The 19844-nt window shown below is 43.1% G+C and overlaps 1 protein-coding gene and 1 long non-coding RNA gene across 2 annotated transcripts; one reads left to right on the top strand and one right to left on the bottom strand.

Annotated features, from left to right (window-relative positions):
- The first annotated feature begins 1982 nt into the window (after window positions 1–1982).
- LOC147148081 (uncharacterized) lies at window positions 1983–7369 on the top strand. The gene has a single exon (XM_086028204.1). It carries the CDS (start codon window positions 2941–2943, stop codon window positions 5308–5310), a length of 2370 nt encoding a protein of 789 aa, XP_085884330.1. The 5' UTR covers window positions 1983–2940; the 3' UTR covers window positions 5311–7369.
- Window positions 7370–11149: 3780 nt separating this feature from the next.
- LOC147148082 (uncharacterized) lies at window positions 11150–15276 on the bottom strand. The gene is made up of 4 exons (XR_015086559.1): window positions 15205–15276; window positions 14046–14079; window positions 12578–12679; window positions 11150–12286 (listed from the first exon to the last, which is right to left on the bottom strand). It is a non-coding gene; the product is annotated as an uncharacterized LOC147148082 (long non-coding RNA).
- Window positions 15277–19844: the final 4568 nt, after the last annotated feature.

The raw sequence follows: 19844 nt of genomic DNA on the forward strand, positions 1-19844 counted from the left end.
GTATCCGATTCTTTTCAATGCGGCCGCGGTCTGAACGGCCAGGTCGCATATATCAGACAGTGACGTCATCCGGGGTCCAAAATACGCTCCACGCAGGCAGGTCAGGTGCTGACAGCAAAGGATCGAATCTGCAAAGTTGTTTTGAATAACACTATTGACTTTATATTTTACTTTAATTAAATCCCACTTGAAACATGAAGCATAAAATGGACATTTTTGGCGATCGTAGTAATTGAGCCATGGTTCAGATTGATTACGCATGGTTATGACGTGGCGTCATCGTTAGTGATGCCTCCATGAAATGAGATATTAAAGCCTCTCCTTATAATTTCCCCCAAATACCGTATTTATTTCAAACTCCTACCTAATCGCTTCACTGTATAAATGCCCCGCCATGCTGGACCACATTTACTTCTGCAAACATGTCGGCAGTGACTCTTCTTCTGCGCATGCGGCTCACTTTGACGACGGATGTGTTCATACAGCAGACAAGACCGAGGTCGTATTTATAATGTAATATGAACACTTACACACCAAAAAAATTTAATTGAGCATTAAGACCTATATATATATAGGTCTTAATGCTCAATACTATTGGGTGGTTTTGTTGCACATTTTCACTTTTTATTAATATTAATAATTAAGATATATATATATATATATATATATATGCGACATCTGATTGGTGTAGCGACCACCGTCGTAGTGTCATAACCCGTAAGTAAGCGTCTGGGGGGCTTTTACGCATATTGAATCGGCGTCGCCAATCGTGACGTTTGGTCACTCTGATTGGCTGTTAGCTAGCAAATCAGCACTCGGAGCACCAACGGGAAGTGACAAATGCGGATAAACAGTGAGCACGCCTTTGCTGCCTTAATCTTCTTACAAGTACAAGAGCGAGGGTTGACAATTTAAGTATTTCACAATACCAAGAACGTGATTGTTTACTTTGCGTGGGAGTTCATCGTGAGCAAAGAATATAGCTGAATGCATTGTTTACGTTTCTATAATCCGTCCCCGGCCAACAGCTTTCCGGTTGGATTTTTCTAACAATGAGAAATAGTGACTACCGCCGCCGATTGTATGGAAGGGTATTACATCTTATGCATGCGCAGAAGGTACTTTCATGGTCTGTCGTTGCGGTGTATTTTTCCAGCGTGACGTGCCAACAGCCGGTTGGTCGCCACAGGGGCTCTATCAGGTTATAGACGATTACATAGACGGGCAAAAATCCACTTTCGCTTATTCCATCTTTTTATTAAATTTCCCGTTCATCGCCTGCAAAATAGGCGTCCGTCATAGGCTAGCAGAGAGCTAGGCGGAATGCCGAGCTCAACTATGATGGGCAATCTGTTCTGTATTGCATTTATGTTCACTCGTGCTGTTTGTGTTGGACATGCACTACAGCAGTCGGAGACACCGACTGCTGCGTCCGACGCTGTGCTCCCAGGGGCTCCCTCGGATTCCCCGCCACCCACGGCGACGACCTCGGCCGGGAACCCCATGTTGGGCGGGTCCGCCGGTGACACGGCCGTCCACTCACGCGTCGGGCTGCTCCGGGACGCGGTGTCCCGGTACAAGGGTGGTCGTCATCACCAGCATCATCGGCGACACTCATCGGTGTCATCCACCGTCTTCACTCGGCCTCGGCGGAGCCATCCTGGACAGTGGGGTCGTGAATCTTCCGCCGGTGGTGAGTCCCTTGGCGTTCCCTCCTCACGTCACCCACCGACCACCGTTATAATTGGCGACAGCACCATTAGACGTACTCACTATCCCGGCTGCGTCACCCGCTGTTTTCCCGGAGCGAAAGTCATGGACATAGTTAACATCCTGCCGGGTGTTCTTGACTCTCTGCCATCATCCATTACCCGGCTCATCGTTCACGTTGGGACAAACGAGACAATACGCCGACAGTCTGAGCAGACGAAGAGAGACTTTCACGCCCTCTTTGCCTTGTTAAGAACCTGCGATCTCTCGGTCTGGGTGAGTGGCATTTTGCCGGCATTGTCTCGCGGAGCCGAGCGCTTCAGCCGCCTTTTAAGCTTGAACACGTGGCTCCTACGCACTTGTGGCCACCTTGACTTTGCTTTTATTGACAACTTTAACCTATTCTGGAATCGCCCGTCTTTTTACCAGCCGGATGGTGTTCATCCGAACTCTCTTGGTAGCAAGATTTTAGCCGCTAACATCCACCATGTCGTAACCAATTCCACTCCCAGCTGACTCTTGTTTACCAATCATATTTCTTCTTCTACTCATAAACGCTGCAATGACAATGTCACTACCATCACTTACAGGCCAATACCAGCTGCTCACAGTACCACCACCCTCACTAGCTCCCCCTGCAGGCCCTCATTATCATTACCACTATCGGACAATTTTCCCATTGAAACCATCACCGGCAGACGCTTCCCTTGCACACACAAACAACGTGGTTTTAACAGTGGTAATCTAGTATATGTTAATACTGCTCATTCGTACCACCATGAGCGCACGTCCAGCACAATAATTAATCTGGCCGTGCTGAACGTGCGCTCCCTTTTAAACAAAACTTTTATCATAAACGACCTGATTTTAGACAATAATTTACATGGTATACTTTTGTCTGAGACATGGCTTGGTACAGATGCTCCAGTTGCTCTCAACGAGGCTTGCCCACCGAATTTTAACTTTTTATTTTCTACAAGGGATGGCAAAAGAGGAGGCGGGACTGCATCAATTTTTATTAATACTCTTTTATCAAAGGAGATCATTTTTAGCAGCTATTTATCGTTTGAACACCATGCCTTTGTTTTTAGCAGTCCCCCTATTCTCTGCATTACCGTCTATAGACCTCCCCATCATTCCACTTCTTTTATTACAGAATTTTCAGAATTCTTATCCATTTTATATTCCAGTTATAACAGAATATTAATAACTGGCGATTTTAATATACACATGGACAACATCTCGGACCCACTATCCAGAGATTTTTCAAACCTTTTAAACTGCTTGGATTTTAAACAGCACGTCTTGCAGCCAACTCACAACAGAGGACACACCCTGGATTTGGTTATAACCTATGGCTTGTCTGCTGGTGTGTCCTCTGTTGTTGACTTGGCAGTGTCAGACCACTACTGTGTCTATTTTAACATCGCCAGTTTTAACCATCTAGCAGTCCCGGTCAGAACAGTGAAGAAACGCTACCTATCTTCTGAGGTGGCAGCAAATTTTATCGAGATCTTAAAAAACACTCCTGCTGACATTTTACCTGCACCCTGTGATCTTATTGTTGACAATTTTAACCTACATCTTAAATCATCATTAGATTCAGTAGCTCCACTTTTAATTAAAACAACAAAAACAAAGACTGTACCCCCGTGGAGAAACAATGCTATCAAAATATCAAAGAGAAAATGCAGGAGTGCAGAGAGGAGGTGGAGAAAAAGTAAACTTACAGTACACTATGAAATTTTATGCGAACAACTGAAATCTTACAATAAAACAGTAAAACTGGCAAGATCTTCCTATTTCTCAAACCTCATTACAGTCAATAAAAACAACCCCAGGGTTCTCTTCTCCACCTTTGAACTTTTAACTAGTTCTGATTTTAATAAGTCCCCACAGAGACCAACAGATGCTCTCTGTGAGGACTTTGCAGACCACTTCAGAAGTAAAATCGATGACATAAGATCCAGTCTTTTAGCCCGTCAAAACACAAGTTTTAATAAACCCGGACAATCATATTTACATGAGGAAACACTGGAAAGTTTTGCCCTGGTTGATGCAAGGACACTTGTTCGAGTTTTCTCCCAGGTAAACCCAACAACCTGCCTTTTGGATCCAATTCCCACATTTCTTTTTAAGACATTTTATGGATTTTTTGAAGAACAAATTTTAAATATAGTCAATTGCTCTCTTCAGACAGGCGTCTTCCCAGCTGCCTTTAAAACGGCGGTGGTGAAGCCCCTTCTGAAGAAGAGCGGTTCTGACCCGAGCGTTTTTAATAACTACAGACCCGTATCCAACTTACCGTTTTTAAGTAAGATTTTAGAAAAACTGGTTTTCATCCAGTTGAATCATTTTTTAAATACAAATAATATTTTGGAGAAATATCAATCTGGTTTTAGGATGAACCACAGTACGGAGACTGCTCTTTTAAGGATCTTAAATGATATTAGGTGCACTGCAGACGTGAGAAAACTCACAGTCTTGGTGCTACTGGATCTAAGCGCTGCTTTTGATACAGTAGATCACCAAATTTTATTAAATAGACTTAAAAATCTAGTGGGCATCTCTGGTACTGTTTTTGACTGGTTTTATTCCTATCTCACAGACCGATATTTCTTTGTAAGTATGGATACTTGTTCCTCTAAAACTCATGAAATTAAATGTGGGGTTCCTCAAGGTTCGATTTTAGGCCCCTTACTTTTTAATCTTTATATGCTTCCCCTCGGGGATGTCATCAGGGGACACGGCATCAGCTTTCACAGCTATGCTGATGACACGCAGCTGTATATTGCCGTGTCTCCTGATGACACAGGACCCATTGATACCCTTTTAAATTGCATTTTAGATATCAAGTCATGGATGGCAGATAATTTCCTACAGCTCAATGAGGACAAGACTGAGGTCTTAGTTATCGGTCCCGAAGGTCAGAGAGAGAAGCTTTTACCAAAACTACACATTTTTAATCCCTCACACTGTGTGAAGAACCTTGGCGTCATTTTTGACTCTGAGCTCAGTTTTATTCCTCATATTAAAAATGTAACCAAGATTGGTTTTTATCACCTTAAGAATATCGCCAGAGTCCGCCCGTTTCTCTCTCAGGCTAACACGGAAGTGCTGATGCATGCCTTTATTTCCTGTCGTTTAGATTACTGTAATGCCCTGCTCTCTGGCCTCCCGAAAAAGAGCATTTCACCACTGCAACTACTGCAGAATTCAGCCGCTCGGGTGCTGACGAGAACCAGAGGGCGGGAGCACATTACGCCAGTTTTGAAATTGCTGCATTGGCTCCCTGTGTGTTTCAGGATCGATTTTAAAGTACTTTTATTAGTTTATAAATGTGTTAATGGTCTTGGGCCATCTTATTTATCTGATTTGCTTTTATCATACCAGCCCTCGCGGATCCTGAGGTCCTCTGGCGCCGGCCTTTTATTTATTCCAAGGGTGAGGACCAAAATGCATGGCGAGGCTGCATTCAGCCATTTTGGTCCTCACCTTTGGAATAGCCTGCCAGAGGATGTCAGGTCTGCAGAGACTGTTGATATTTTTAAGAGGAAGCTCAAGACACACCTTTTTAGTTTGGCTTTCAACAACTTTTAAATAATTTATCTTTTCTTTTGATTGAAGATAATTCTATGTTTTGCTTTGAATGTTTTAAAGCACTTTGAGTTGCATTTTTATGTATGAAAAGTGCTATATAAATAAAATGTGATTGATTGATTGATGTAGTTTACACCTGTAGTTAGTCAGTTACCTGTTAGCACAGCTGCATAGCTGTGGAAATCAACCCAAACAGGGATGATCATTTCAAAATAAAAATGTACTTGTATGTTTGATAATTTAGAAAGAATGCTGTGGGGGAAACTATTGGAGCAATAATTATAGAACACAAACTCAGCGTAGATGATGCCGAACAGATTACAATTACAAAACTGTAGATAATACACTTTATGGAATTGCCATTTTAAAGGTCATGTGCATGAAACACTGCAAAAATGCAAAGATCTTGTGCATTGTTTTGTATTTCAAACAGAATTGTTTTCATTTAGGTCGTTTTCGTCTCGCAGGACCTTTATCATTTATAATCATGATGAAGATCCTGTGAGACCGAATATTCATCTACATAAATGAAGCCAACACGGTTTGCAATACAAGATGGTACAGCATCTTTGCGTCTTCTTCCTTTATTGCAGAGGTTTGACAGAAACAATTTCAAAATCACATCGATATCATTATTTGGGTGACATTTCAGAGAAGCTTGATATTGAGCTCATGTCAAAATACCAAAATACCATCAATAATTCTCATAAAATAATTGTCATGTTGATTTACATTTTTGACCAAATTGTTATGGCAATTTGATATCAGCGTTTGATGTCATATTGATGTTGATTTGACATCACATGCTCACTTGGATGTTGTAGAATGATTTTATAAGTTTACAAACAAAAAAAAGTTACAAATAGACCTGTGAGGTGGAACATGATGACTTTTGTTTCCCTCATTTTTTAGTTAAAGGGGTATTTTTGTGGGAACCTCAGTGGGAAAAATCAGTTTCAAATTAGAGAAGGTTTTAACTTTGGGGCTTCCACTGTTGTCAGAATATTTAGAATGGGCTGTTTTTTTTAATTTAAAAAAAGTAGTCTGTGTTGCAGGTTGCCAATGAGGGGAATGGAGCAGATGTTCATTAGAAACGTGTGAACTGAAAGAATAACAGAATATAATAGCAACAAGCTCTGCTTCATTAGCGGCAGAAAAGATCAGCTGAACACAGTAATGACTCTTTAGACGACACAACTGATATACTGGATTGTCATGGTCTGTGTTTTGAGTTTGGTTTTTGACTGTAGTTTCATGTTTTTCCTTGTGTTCCTTCTCTGTCTCTCGTTAAGTTGAATCCACCTGTGCTTGTCATCCCGGTCCCTGGTGTTAGTCAATCAGCTCCACCCTACCCTCTGTGTCTTGTCCAGGTGTTCCTCGTTGTATCGTCAACTTGTCTGTATTTAGTTCCCCGCTTTCGTTCAGCCCTTGTTAGTTCGTCTGTTCTATCCTGTCTCTGTAAGTCGTAGTCGTAATGTTTTTTTAGTTGTTTTGTTCCTTGTTATTTGGGTCTTCGACATTTTTGTTAGTTTAGTATTATCCCAGCACCTTGTTTGCCTTTTGTTTTACATTAAATACTTTATATTGCACACTATTTTTGCCTCCTGAATTTGGGCCCTCCTCCACGATAAACATGACACTGGGGACAAATAGGGGACCCCCACTATTCACAAGGGATAGGCCGTCCCATGAATAGCGAAAATCTGATCACTGACGCCCATTGAAATGCATTGGAAGAATGTATTGATATTTTTTTAAACCACAAATTTTGTGAGGTTATTGTGGAGGAGGACCCAAACGTAGGAGGCAAAATTAGAGTGCAATATCAAGTATTTAATTAAAGAAAAACAAAAAGGCTAGCAAGGTACTGTGACAACAAAAATGTTGAAGTCCAAAAAACAACGAGGACCAAAACAAAACAAAACAAACAAACACTAGGACTACACTGTAAAAAGCTTGACCATCATCTACATAAATAAATTGAGGCAACAAAGTGACAATTGATATAATTGAATAGATTTTACTACCTTAACTTTGGTTAAAAACGATTGATTTAATGAAGGCGGCACGGTGGTCGACTGGTTAGCACGTCCGCCTCACAGTTCAGAGGTCGCGGGTTCGATCCCGGCTCCGGCCTCCCTGTGTGGAGTTTGCATGTTCTCCCCGTGCCTGCGTGGGTTTTCTCCGGGCACTCCGGTTTCCTCCCACATTCCAAAAACATGCATGGTAAGTTGATTGGATACTCTAAATTGCCCCTAGGTGTGATTGTGAGTGCGGATGTTTGTCTCTGTGTGCCCTGCGATTGGCTGGCAACCAGTTCAGGGTGTCCCCCGCCTACTGCCCAAAGACAGCTGGGATAGGCTCCAGCACGCCCCGCGACCCTTGTGAGGAGAAGCGGTACAGATAATGGATGGATGGATGATTTAATGAAGTAGATTCAAACAAAACTATTAAATACAAAATAATGAAATCACTGGTTTAAATATTTTGGATTGACTAATAATATTGCACAGGTAAAGTGAATCTACATCAATGTCACCTCGAAAACTGATTAAAACTTACTACATGTCTGAAAAAAAATAATTCAGATATACTAAATTTATGAGTCATTTAGATTTTGATTCACCAATTAAATAGGTGGAATTAATTTATACATACTAATTATCTTTATGAAATCAAGTTCTATTTACTAAATATCTGGATGATAATGATTTAGATTTACTAATCAATTGGGTGAAATTAGTTTATACATGCTAATTATCTTGAGGAAATTGATTTATTTTTACAAAATATCTGGGAGATATTGATTTAGATTTACTAATTAATTGGGTGAAATTAATTTATACATACTAATTGTGTAGAAGATATTGATTTATATTTACTAAATATCTGAATGATATTGATTTAGATTTACTAGTTAATTATCCATCCATCCATTATCTGTACCACTTCTCCTCACAAGGGTCGCGGGGCGTGCTGGAGCCTATCCCAGCTGTCTTTGGGCAGTAGGCGGGGGACACCCTGAATTGGTTGCCAGCCAATCGCAGGGCACACAGAGACAAACATCCGCACTCACAATCACACCTAGGGGCAATTTAGAGTATCCAATCAACTTACCGTGCATGTTTTTGGAATGTGGGAGGAAACCGGAGTGCCCGGAGAAAACCCACGCAGGCACGGGGAGAACATGCAAACTCCACACAGGGAGGCCGGAGCCGGGATCGAACCCACGACCTCTGAACTGTGAGGCGGACGTGCTAACCAGTCGAGCACCGTGCCGCCACTAGTTAATTAGTTGAAGTTAATTTATACATACCAATTATCTTATGGAAATTGATTTGTATTAACTAAATATCCGAAATATATTGATTCAGATTTATTAATTACGTTAAATTGATTTATATCCATTCCAACCCAAGACCCGGACTGAGGGGGACCTGCAGTGGGCAAATGAGCTGAATCTCTTTTTCAATAGGTTCGATCAGATGCCTGCCTCCACTCAGTCTCTCCTGCTGCAGTCTCCACCTACTCCTCCTGCTGGGCGTGTCACCCCCTCCCCTCTTTTCTCCACAGACTCCAGCTCCCAGCTACACCAGATAGCCACCACTCCTTCCTGTCCAGCCTTGGCCTTCACAACATCTCAGGTGAGGAACCAGCTGAAGAAGATGAAGGCGAGGAAGGCAGCGGGTCCAGCTGGCATCAGCCCCCAGCTCCTCAAATCCTGCGCAGACCAGCTGTGTGGAATTGTCCAGCACATGTTCAACCTGAGCCTGAAGCTGGGCAGGGTCCCCCAGCTATGGAAAACATCCTGCCTGGTCCCGGTGCCAAAGACCCCCCACCCGAAGGAGCTCAACAGCTTCAGACCAGTGGCGCTGACGTCTCACCTGATGAAGACCCTGGAGAGACTGGTCCTTGTCCACCTGCGCCCCCTGGTGAGCTCCTCAATGGACCCACTCCAGTTCGCATACCAGCCTGGCATCAGTGTGGATGATGCCATCATCTACCTCCTCCACACTTCCCTCTCCCACCTGGAGAAGGCGGGGAGCACTGTGAGGATCATGTTCTTTGATTTCTCCAGTGCTTTCAACACCATCCAGCCCACCCTACTGGGAGACAAGCTGGAGCGGGCGGGGGTGGCGCACCACCTCACCACATGGATCCAGGACTACCTCACAAACCGGCCACAGTATGTGAGAACACAGGACTGTGTGTCTGACGTGCTCCTCTGCAGCACGGGGGCCCCACAGGGAACTGTCTTGGCTCCCTTCCTGTTCACCCTCTACACCTCGGACTTCAACTACAACACCCCTACCTGTCACCTGCAGAAGTTCTCTGACGACTCTGCGATTGTCGGCCTCATCACAGGCGGAGATGATCGGGAGTACAGAGAACTTACTCAGGGTTTTGTGGACTGGTGCCAGCAGAACCGCCTCCTGATCAATGCGGGGAAATCCAAAGAAATGGTGGTGGATTTCGGTAGGCGCCAGCACTCTTCACCTGCACCAGTGAATATCCGGGGAACAGATGTTGAGAGAGTCTCAACTTACAAGTACCTGGGTGTTCATCTGAACAATAAACTGGACTGGTGCGACAACACAGACGCCCTCTATAGGAAGAGTCAGAGCAGACTCTTCCTACTCAGGAGACTGAGGTCTCTTGGGGTTCAGGGGACACTCCTCAGGAACTTTTATGACTCGGTGGTTGCATCGGTCATCTTCCAGGGAGTGGTCACCTGGGCAGGCGGCGTCTCGGCCCGGGACAAGAAGCGGCTGGACAAACTGGTCAAGAGGGCCGGCTCTGTCCTGGGCTGCTCCCTGGACTCTGTGGACTCGGTGGGGGACAGGAGGATGTTGGCCAAGCTGTCATCAATGCTGGGCAACCCGGACCACCCCCTCCAGGGCACCCTAACAGCACTCCACAGCACCTTCAGTGACAGACTGTTACACCCTCGCTGTGCAAAGGAGAGATTCCGCCGTTCCTTCTTGCCTGCTGCTGTCAGACTCTTTAACAAGAACATTGTGTAGTCTCTACAAACTGGCGGTCATTAGTGCAATTGTGCAGTCCTGCACCTGAGCTCATATCGTGCAATACCCAATATTCCCCACTACTGTAATACCGTGCAATACTCAACATTCCCCACTACTGTAATACCGTGCAATACTCAACATTCCCCACTACTGTTAGTCTAGTTTTATTTTTATCCAATGCTGTTCCTTACATTTCACTACAGCACTGCAGCACTGTCACTTAGAGTATTTTTTCCTCTGTACTATATACAGGCCGAAATGAGTGTTCCTCATATTTTTTATGTAGATGTAGGTTGGTGTGTATACACATGTGTATATACACATGTTACTGCGTATATCTACATAGGTTTGATTCTAAATGTTTGCCGTCAATGTTATACATTAATGGCCACATTATGCCGCCGCCCCTGTGTGACCTATATCTTTGCTACTGTAACAACGAAAATTTCCCCACTGTGGGATCAATAAAGGCATTCTTATCTTATCTTATCTTATCTTCAATGAACGTGAGTTCCACTTCTTAAATATCTGGATGAGATTGGTTTAGATGTACTAATTTTATGGGTAAAATTGAGGCTATCTTTCTAGATGTGTGAAAAATAATGATTTGGATTCAATAACTAAAATATGTTGCATTAAGTTATATTTGGTACCACATTACTTTAAATCTATTTAATGTTATTGATTGTCACTTTGTTGTCATAATTTTTTCGAGTCAAATTTACTTGTCATGTCTTCTTGTAGCAATAAGTGACACACACATATTAAAACAGTAAAGAAACATTTAATTGTGCAACCTTGTTAAACACATTTTCAACATTTTTCAAAAGAATTTTTGGTTTGGAATACATGTACATTTTTTTAAATCAGTGAAATACAGGCAAAATAAATATAAACATATACACATATATACATACATTTATGTATACACATTAATACATACATATATCTACATAAATATTTACAATTATACATATATACATGTACTGTATGTATGTATACATATATATTTACTATATATTATATTACATTGAATATTCCTATATATGTATTAATATAGTAATTAATTTACCTCCAATTTCTGCATTTATTGACTGAACCATTCAAAATACACACTGTGCAACTCATTCTATTTGCCAAAATTTAACATTATTTAAAAGCCCTAAATTAACACCATTATAAATATTTACAACCAGAGTTCCAAATTTTTCCGCTGACTCAAACCATTCGAAATTCTTTTTTCAACTTCATTTCAACTGTTCAGCTCATCCAGTTCAGCCTCAGCATTCACATATTTTCTACATCACACCCTTCAAATGAGTATGAACATTTCCAACAAATTAAACATTTGACTTAAGAACAAAATTGAGTGCTAGAGGACCCTTGGAGTGGAAGTCAACACAGAGAAAATCTTAATGGTATATCCTATTCTATTCTAACTAGTCTAAACACAGTATTCTGTTTAATATTCTTATGTTTGTGGAATATGAATCCAGCAGCAAAATTCACCCCTTTTTACACACCAGATTTTGCTAGTTGATTTGCGATTCCACAGACGCAATATTAATCAGAATACCATGTTTAGACTAGTGGGGCCGCATAGAACATATTATTATAAAGAACATTTTTAAACCACCTCCACTTTAAGCCACTAGTTTGTTCTTGAGGCTGTTCACTTTTGGGGAAAGCTTTAAATTGTCCGGTTCAAGAAAAAGTTTTTGGAAGGCTTCAAATGTGTATTTGAGCTCCTTTGGATAGGAAAGATTAGGTGCATAAGCCAAGCCACTCAGCATGGCACAAGCCCTTGAGAAGTTATCGAGACCAGTCAGGGCCTTTGTCCCATTGACAATGATCCCTATTTTCTTTTTACCTTCCGACATATTCTTTGTTGTGCTAAAAAATTTCAGCCATTGCAGAGCAAGGTCCAGCTCCATATTGCTGTCTGCATCCTACAAAACAAATATTTGGTATTTTAGACTATAGTTACTTAAAGAAGTTGGATGTGAGTGTGTGTGAGTGAGGGGGAGAGAGGCAGAGAGAGAGGCAGAGAGAGAGGCAGAGAGGCAGAGAGGCAGAGAGAGAGAGAGAGAGAGAGAGAGAGAGAGAGAGAGAGAGAGAGAGAGAGAGAGGAGAGAGAAGAGAGAGAAGAGAGAGGAGAGAGAGGAGAGAGAGAGAGAGAGAGAGAGAGAGAGAGAGAGAGAGAGAGAGAGAGAGAGAGAGAGAGATGAATTCCAACTTACATCATACTCTTTGAGGAGCTCATCAACCGATTCTCGAAGGTATAACAGCAGACACCGGATGACATTCTCTTTGGTGTCATTGATCGACGGGTTGCTTGGAGCCTGGAGTAACATAAACATCAGCCTACTCAAGATAAAGATACAGGTCTTTAAATTAAGAAGCTTACTTAAATTTATAGAAACTAGGAATGGGCAAATACCGATACCGGGTTTCAGTATCTCGCTGATACCAGACTTATTTTCAAGTAGCCGATACTAAGTGTGGCCAATATCAATGGCTCACAGAACGTTTTTCTAACTCAACTGTACCCATGTCAATCTTCTGATATGCCTATTAAGATGCAATACCTGTAAGTTGTATATTCACGCTTAGAATACATTATTAGCAGAGGTTGGCGCATCAGTAAATTTTGCCAGTCTGCCAGTCATCATTCGCCAGCGACCGGGCTACCCACGCGTCCATCATTGTCAGTCCGTCATTATGTCAAGCCGAACCAAAACTGTTATGTCAGTATGTCACACTGTCATCGTTATTTTAACAACGATTATATTATCTGTAAATTACAGTTCGTCACCGCTCTTTTAGGACCGTCAGTCCGTCATCGTTATTTTAGACCCTGTTCCATCAGCTAAACGACAGCTCATCACAAATATTTTAGGACCGTAAGATCTTCGTTAGCGACCTCGCGTCAGCAAGAGCCAATCGGCGTCGAGAGCTTACTATGTCACACTAATTCGCAGCACAAGCAGTGTATCTACGCTGGTAAAGAAGCACTCCTCGTACTGATGCCCACAATTGTTTTATTGTTCGTCCATTATGGAACATTATAAAAACTAAAACCAAGATATTCCATAGTATTTACAATCAATATTGGGCTTGGGCTCTGGCACCAGTCCTCTCGAGAGAGGTTGGACACTCTTCTACTCACAAACTAAATTTAAAAAAAATTCTGTAATTTATGCTTTCAATTCAAATTCAAGTTGCAACTTCAGAGTGAACTATCAGACTGCTCAAAAAACAAACGCTGATACAAAGGATATTTTTTATGTAATTTAGAATCATGGTATTGGAAAAAGAGCGCCAAAACCACACAATATATAATAAAACTCTGTTTTATTTTGCTCATCGTAATTGTAGTATATGATGTTTTTGGGGTGTTGTTATAGGTCTTACTCTTCTTTTTTTTAATACTGTCAGTACAACGTTGCTGTGTTATCCGTTGCTTTTGTGCTCTCATTGTATTAAAATTGTTTAAATACTTTTGTATTTGTTGTTAAAAATGTTTTTAAAAAATCAAGTACGGTAAATGTAACTAAATATCGGGTGTTTGAAAATATAGTATATCTGTGTCACGGGTTTTCCTTTATCGTGTGGAAAGGAGGTCTGGAATGTAAATGCCGTGATGGAGGGGGGTTTACTTTACTGTATATAAAATGTAACATACAGTATATTAAGTGTAATACATACCTGCTGTCTCGACTTGAAATGATTCTTTTTGGACCTAGAAAAGAAATCGAGTAGGGAAGAATAGTTCCGAGTCATTTGGATGAATTAACATTTTTATCAAAAATTCAGAAGGAGGTATGAAAATCAACTAAGATAAGATGCAATAAAATGTTACATTTGCTTTTGTAAATATGGGCAATGATTTGGATTGTAATGATAATGCTTTTCGTTCCTCAAGCTCACATGGTCATCCCTTTTTAATATACTACATGATAATTTCTTAGTCTTACTAGTGACCAGAATTTCCCATGCCAATACATAAACATATCCGTGGTACATAGTTACAGTGCTCAACGACTTAATTCCATACGTTTTATTCAGGTGTAGCCTATAGCAAAAATTGTGAATAGATCCTTCAACTTGTCAAACCTTTTCATTGACCTCAAGACGAAATTAGCAGTGAATTGCAAAATCATACAGACACCATGGACGGGCATAGGAGAATAAATGACAAAACCTGACATAATAGTGAATATCAGATGATGCATTGCATCTTAGCAGGTGGTCCCTAACCCTCGAACCAAGCAGAAAACAAAATAAATAATATCAAGTAAGCTATATAATATGCTCTAGCTAGGGAAAAACACAAATGTGCGCATGGCATTTACTGGTCAGTAACACCGTTCGTAGTCGGCGTTACAGCGTAATTAATGTGTTGTCGCCACGACAAAGAACAATCCACCCATTTTCTACTATTGGAAACCAGAATAAATCAGGATAGTGTGCGTGCGTTCGCGTGTGCGTGTGTGTGGGGAGGATTACCCCCCCCCCCCCCCAAAAAAAAACTTCCCTGCTAGTACTGTACGGAAAAGGAATATAGCCTGTGAATATGCCCCTTACAACGGGTTATACTCGAACACAATTATACGTAGTTGAAAACTCTAAACTTTATTTGTACTCGCCTCTCAGAACAATATTAGCTCACTGGTACGACTGTTAGCAAACTAGTTAAGGTAGTTGAGGCGGGTAAACCCGGCTGACTCAGAATCACGACGTCAAAATTACACTTTCTATAATTAAACTTGTTTTGTAACTCGCAGTAACAAAACAACGTTCAACTGCTGGATTAACGAAGTTAAATGTCGGTGTGTGTGTGTTTGGTGTTAGTGAAACCTCTTACCTGTTGAGGAAATTGCAGTCGGATGCAGCAATGGCGGACAGATGTATACTTTTTCATGGCACACTCAAAAAATGGCCCTGGAAGTGGGCGCCGACCGGAAGTGTACAACGATTAAAACCGAAGAGATGCCATTAAACAGCATTTATTAATTTTACCACTTTGCTGACATTCCTAATAAAATATAATTGAATTATATTCATTAATTTTATCTTATTTTATTCAAAGAAAAATGAGTAAAATAAATTGATTAATGAGTTTCATTTGATTACACTGACAAAATATTATAGCAAACTACACAGTGTTGTTTTTTTATGGATAGGTTACTATATTTTATTTTGTAAATATTAATTTTGCCCAGTCAGGCTTTTTACAGTGTAGGACTGGACTCGACTTTGACAAGTGACAAGACAAACAAAGACTGAAAGAAAGCGGAGAACCACCGTATTTTCCGGGCTACATGCCGCATATAAGCCGCACCCGCTCTATTTTAAGAACATTTTGGGAAATATAACATAAGATAAGAAGGCCTTTATTGATCCCACAGTGGGGAAATTTTCAGTGTTACAGCAGCAAAGATATAGGTCACATAGAGACGGCGGCATAATGGAGCCATTAATGTATAACATTAACGGCAAACATTCAGAATCAAACCTATGTAAATATACGCAGTAACTATCTGTATATACACATGTATAAACACATGTATATACATACCAACATACATATACATATAAAGTATGAAGAAACACTCATTTTAACCTGTACATAGTACAGAGGAAAAGATACTCTAAGTAAGTGACAGTGCTGCAGTGGTGCAGTGAAATATAAGGAACAGCATTTGATGAAAATAAAACTAGACTAACAGTAGTGGGGAATGTTGAGTATTGCACGATATACAAGCGCAGGTGCAGGACTGCACGATTGCACTAATGTCCGCCAGTTTGTAGAGACTACACAATGTTCTTGTTAAAGAGTCTGACAGCAGCAAGCAAGAAAGGGCGGCGGAATCTCTCCTTTGCACTGCGAGGGTGTAACAGTCTGTCACTGAAGGAGCTGTGGAGTGCTGTTAGGGTGCTCTGGAGGGGGTAGGCCGGGTTGTCCAGCATTGATGACAGCTTGGCCATCATCCTCCTGTCCCCCACTGAGTCCACAGAGTCCAGGGAGCAGCCCAGGATAGAGCCGGCCCTCCTGACCAGTTTGTCCAGCCTCTTCTTGTCCCGGGCCGAGACGCCGCCTGCCCAGGTGACCACTCCCTGGAAAATGACCGATGCAACCACCGAGTCATAAAAGTTCCTGAGGAGTGTCCCCTGAACCCCAAAAGACCTCAGTCTCCTGAGTAGCTCTGACTCTTTTTATAGAGAGCAACTGTGTTGTTGCTCCAGCCCAGTTTATTGTTCAGATGAACACCCAGGTACTTGTAAGTTGAGACCCTCTCAACATCTGTTCCCCGGATATTCACTGGTGCAGGTGCAGAGTGATGGCGCCTACAGAAATCCACCACCATCTCTTTGGATTTTCCCGCATTGATCAGGAGGCGGTTCTGCTGGCACCAGTCCACAAAAACCGGAGTAATTTCTCTGTACTCCCGATCATCTCCGCCTGTGTTGAGGCCGACAATCGCAGAGTCGTCAGAGAACTTCTGCAGGTGACAGGTAGGGGTGCTGTAGTTGAAGTCCGAGGTGTAGAGGGTGTACAGGAAGGGAGCCAAGACAGTTCCCTGCGGGGCCCTGTGTCCTGTGTCCTCACATACTGTGGCCGGTTTGTGAGATAGTCCTGGATCCATGTGGTGAGGTGGTGGGCCACTCAAGCCCACTCCAGCTTGTCTCCCAATAGGGTGGGCTGGATGGTGTTGAAAGCACTGGAGAAATCAAAGAACATGATCCTCACAGTGCTCCCCGCCTTCTCCAGGTGGGAGAGTGAAGTGTGGAGGAGGTAGATGATGGCATCATCCACACTGATGCCAGGCTGGTATGCGAACTGGATTGGGTCCATTTAGGAGCTCAACAGGGGGCCAGGTGGACGAGGACCAGTCTCTCCAGGGTCTTCATCAGGTGAGACGTCAGCACTGATCTGAAGCTGTTGAGCTCCTTCAGGTGAGGGGTTTTGGCACCGGGACCAGGCAGGCTGTTTTGCACAGCTGGGGGACTCTGCCCAGCTTCAGGCTCAGGTTGAAAATGTGCTGGACAATTCCACACAGCTGGTCTGCGCAGGATTTGAGGAGCTGGGGGCTGATGCCATCTGGACCCGCTGCCTTCCTCGCCTTCATCTTCTTCAGCTGGTTCTTCACCTGAGATGTTGTGAAGGCCAAGGCTGGGCAGGAGGGAGTGGGGGCTGTCTGGTGTAGCCGGGAGCTGCAGACTATGGAGAAAAAAGGGGGGGGAGGTCAGGTTGTGACACACCCAGCAGGAGGAGTAGGTGGAGGCTGCAGCAGGAGAGACTGAGTGGGGGCAGGCACCTGATCTAACCTATTGAAAAAGAGGTTCAGCTCATTTGCCCACTGCAGGTCCCCCCAGTCCGGGTCTTGGGTTGTCGTCCGTGGCCTGAGATGGTCTCCAGGCCCCTCCAGACTCCCCTGGCATTATTCTGCAGCAGCTGCACAATCTTCCGCTCCTCTTTGTTGCCTGACGCAAAAGCCCTCTTCTCCTTCAGGAGAGCTTTTATGTCTGGTGTGATCCAGGGTTTGTTGTTGGAGAAACACCTCACTGTCCTAGTGGGTATGGTGTTCTCCATGCAGAAATGTATATGGTCTGTAACAGTGTCAGTGTCTTCCCCGTGAGCAATGGTCTGTAACAGTGTCAGTGTCTTCCCCGTGAGCATAGCTGAATACTTTCCACACAGTTGTGCTGAAGCAGTCCTTTAAGGCCTCCTCAGCCTCACCAGACCATCTTTGAACCGTGCGGGTCACAGCTGGCTGCCTGTGGACCAGAGGTTTGTACACAGGCTGGAGAGCCACCAGGTTGTGATCAGCTTTGCCCAGCGGGGGGAGGGGCAGTGATGTGTATGCCTTCTTGGTGTTGGCATAGAAAAGGTCCAGTGTTTTATTGTCTCTGGTGTGGCAGGTGACATACTGTGTGAATGAAGGCTGAGGAGGAAGGGGAGGCATGATTGAAGTCGCCAGAGATGAGTAGCAGGGAATTTGGGTGCTGTGTTTGTAGCCTGCTCACGGCTGCAGTCAAGACATCACAGGCTGTGTCGCCGTTGGCAGCAGGGGGGACGTAGACAGTCACCGCGATCACATGACTAAACTCTCACGGGATGTAGAATGGCTTCAAGCCAACAGCTAACAGCTCAATATCCCTGCTGCAAAGCTGCTCCTTAATCATGATGTGCCCAGGATTACACCATCTATCATTCACAAACACAGCCAGCCCTCCTCCTTTCCTCTTACCACTCTCCAGCGTCCTGTCCGCGCGTATAATTTGGAAGCCATCCAATTCAATGACCGCGTCCGGCGTTAGCGCTGTTAGCCACGACTCCGTGAATAGCATCAGGCTAGACTCCCGGAAGTCCCTCTCATGCCGATTAAGCGCCACTAGCTCATCCATCTTGTTAGGGAGAGATCTAACATTCTCCATGATAACAGACAGGAGGACAGGATGGTATCGTCTCCTCCTTTCCCGGCGTTTACCCCTTGCACGAGATCCCAGTCTCTTCCTCCTCAGCTCACGGGGGATATCGGGTCTCACCCGGGAGCTGGCACAGGGTTAGCACGGAATGCTAACAGCTGATTCCGGCTGTAAACAATGGGGGCGCGGCTCCGAGCCAAGTCTCCGGACACGATCGTGCAAAAAATAGCCACCAGCAGCAGCAAGAATACTGCAATTTTGGTGTCCATTGCTACGCAAGTTTACGATCATCAACTATGTGAAAAAGGTATGAGGTAGGATAATAGTAAGGTAGAAAAAACACACGAAAAGGCTCACCAGTGAGCCGGAGCTGCTGTAGCGGGCAGCCACTCGCGCGGTGCCTGAAAAACTTTCAATAAGCTGCACCTTTATATAAGCCTCACCTATCTATGTTGAAAATTTTTATATTTACTGCATTTACAGAACGAAGTGAGAGAAATATTCAGGCCCTCCCTGATTTTTCCAGGCCCACCCATTAACCACGTTCTGGCCCCACCCCTGTCATGACTTTTAACCTTAATGTTCTGTCCTGGCAAGACATATTGACACTACAGTAAAAAAAAAAAAAAAAAAAAAAAATTCAACCCAGACATCTTTTACTTTACACAATACTGTACTTAATAGCATTAGTTGAAAATTGTTTTACAAAGTCAAACATGAGACTTACCTTGTAGAATGCCGTGACATGATTTACTTTTCCAACCGACGAGGGAAGAGAGAGGGAAAATTAGAGAAATGCAAGGGAGGTGTGGGAGGAGCATGCAACTCTGCCTAGTTACTCGTCACTGCTCCAATCAACCCCAAGACTGGATGCTGTTTCAATCAGAATGTATTAAATTAACAAGGCCGCAGTTTAAAACAAATCAAGCCAGGCTTAAATAAGTATTTCTTCTGCCGGTGCCATTCTGTCGCCGACCAGTATACTGTATGACTGTTGGCTGTTGCGGTGCGTATATTGTGGAATGTGTAACTATACGATGACAGAATAAACGAATTAAAGTAAAAAATAATGTC

Source organism: Filicampus tigris, chromosome 4 (assembly GCF_054856515.1).
Source record: "Filicampus tigris isolate MCC_2025a chromosome 4, RoL_Ftig_1.0, whole genome shotgun sequence".
Taxonomy (NCBI): Eukaryota; Metazoa; Chordata; class Actinopteri; order Syngnathiformes; family Syngnathidae; genus Filicampus; species Filicampus tigris.

Bases quoted from the DNA above. Each gene is read 5' to 3' on its own strand.
- LOC147148081 (XM_086028204.1), top strand. From the start codon at position 2,941: ATGGACAACATCTCGGACCCACTATCCAGAGATTTTTCAAACCTTTTA.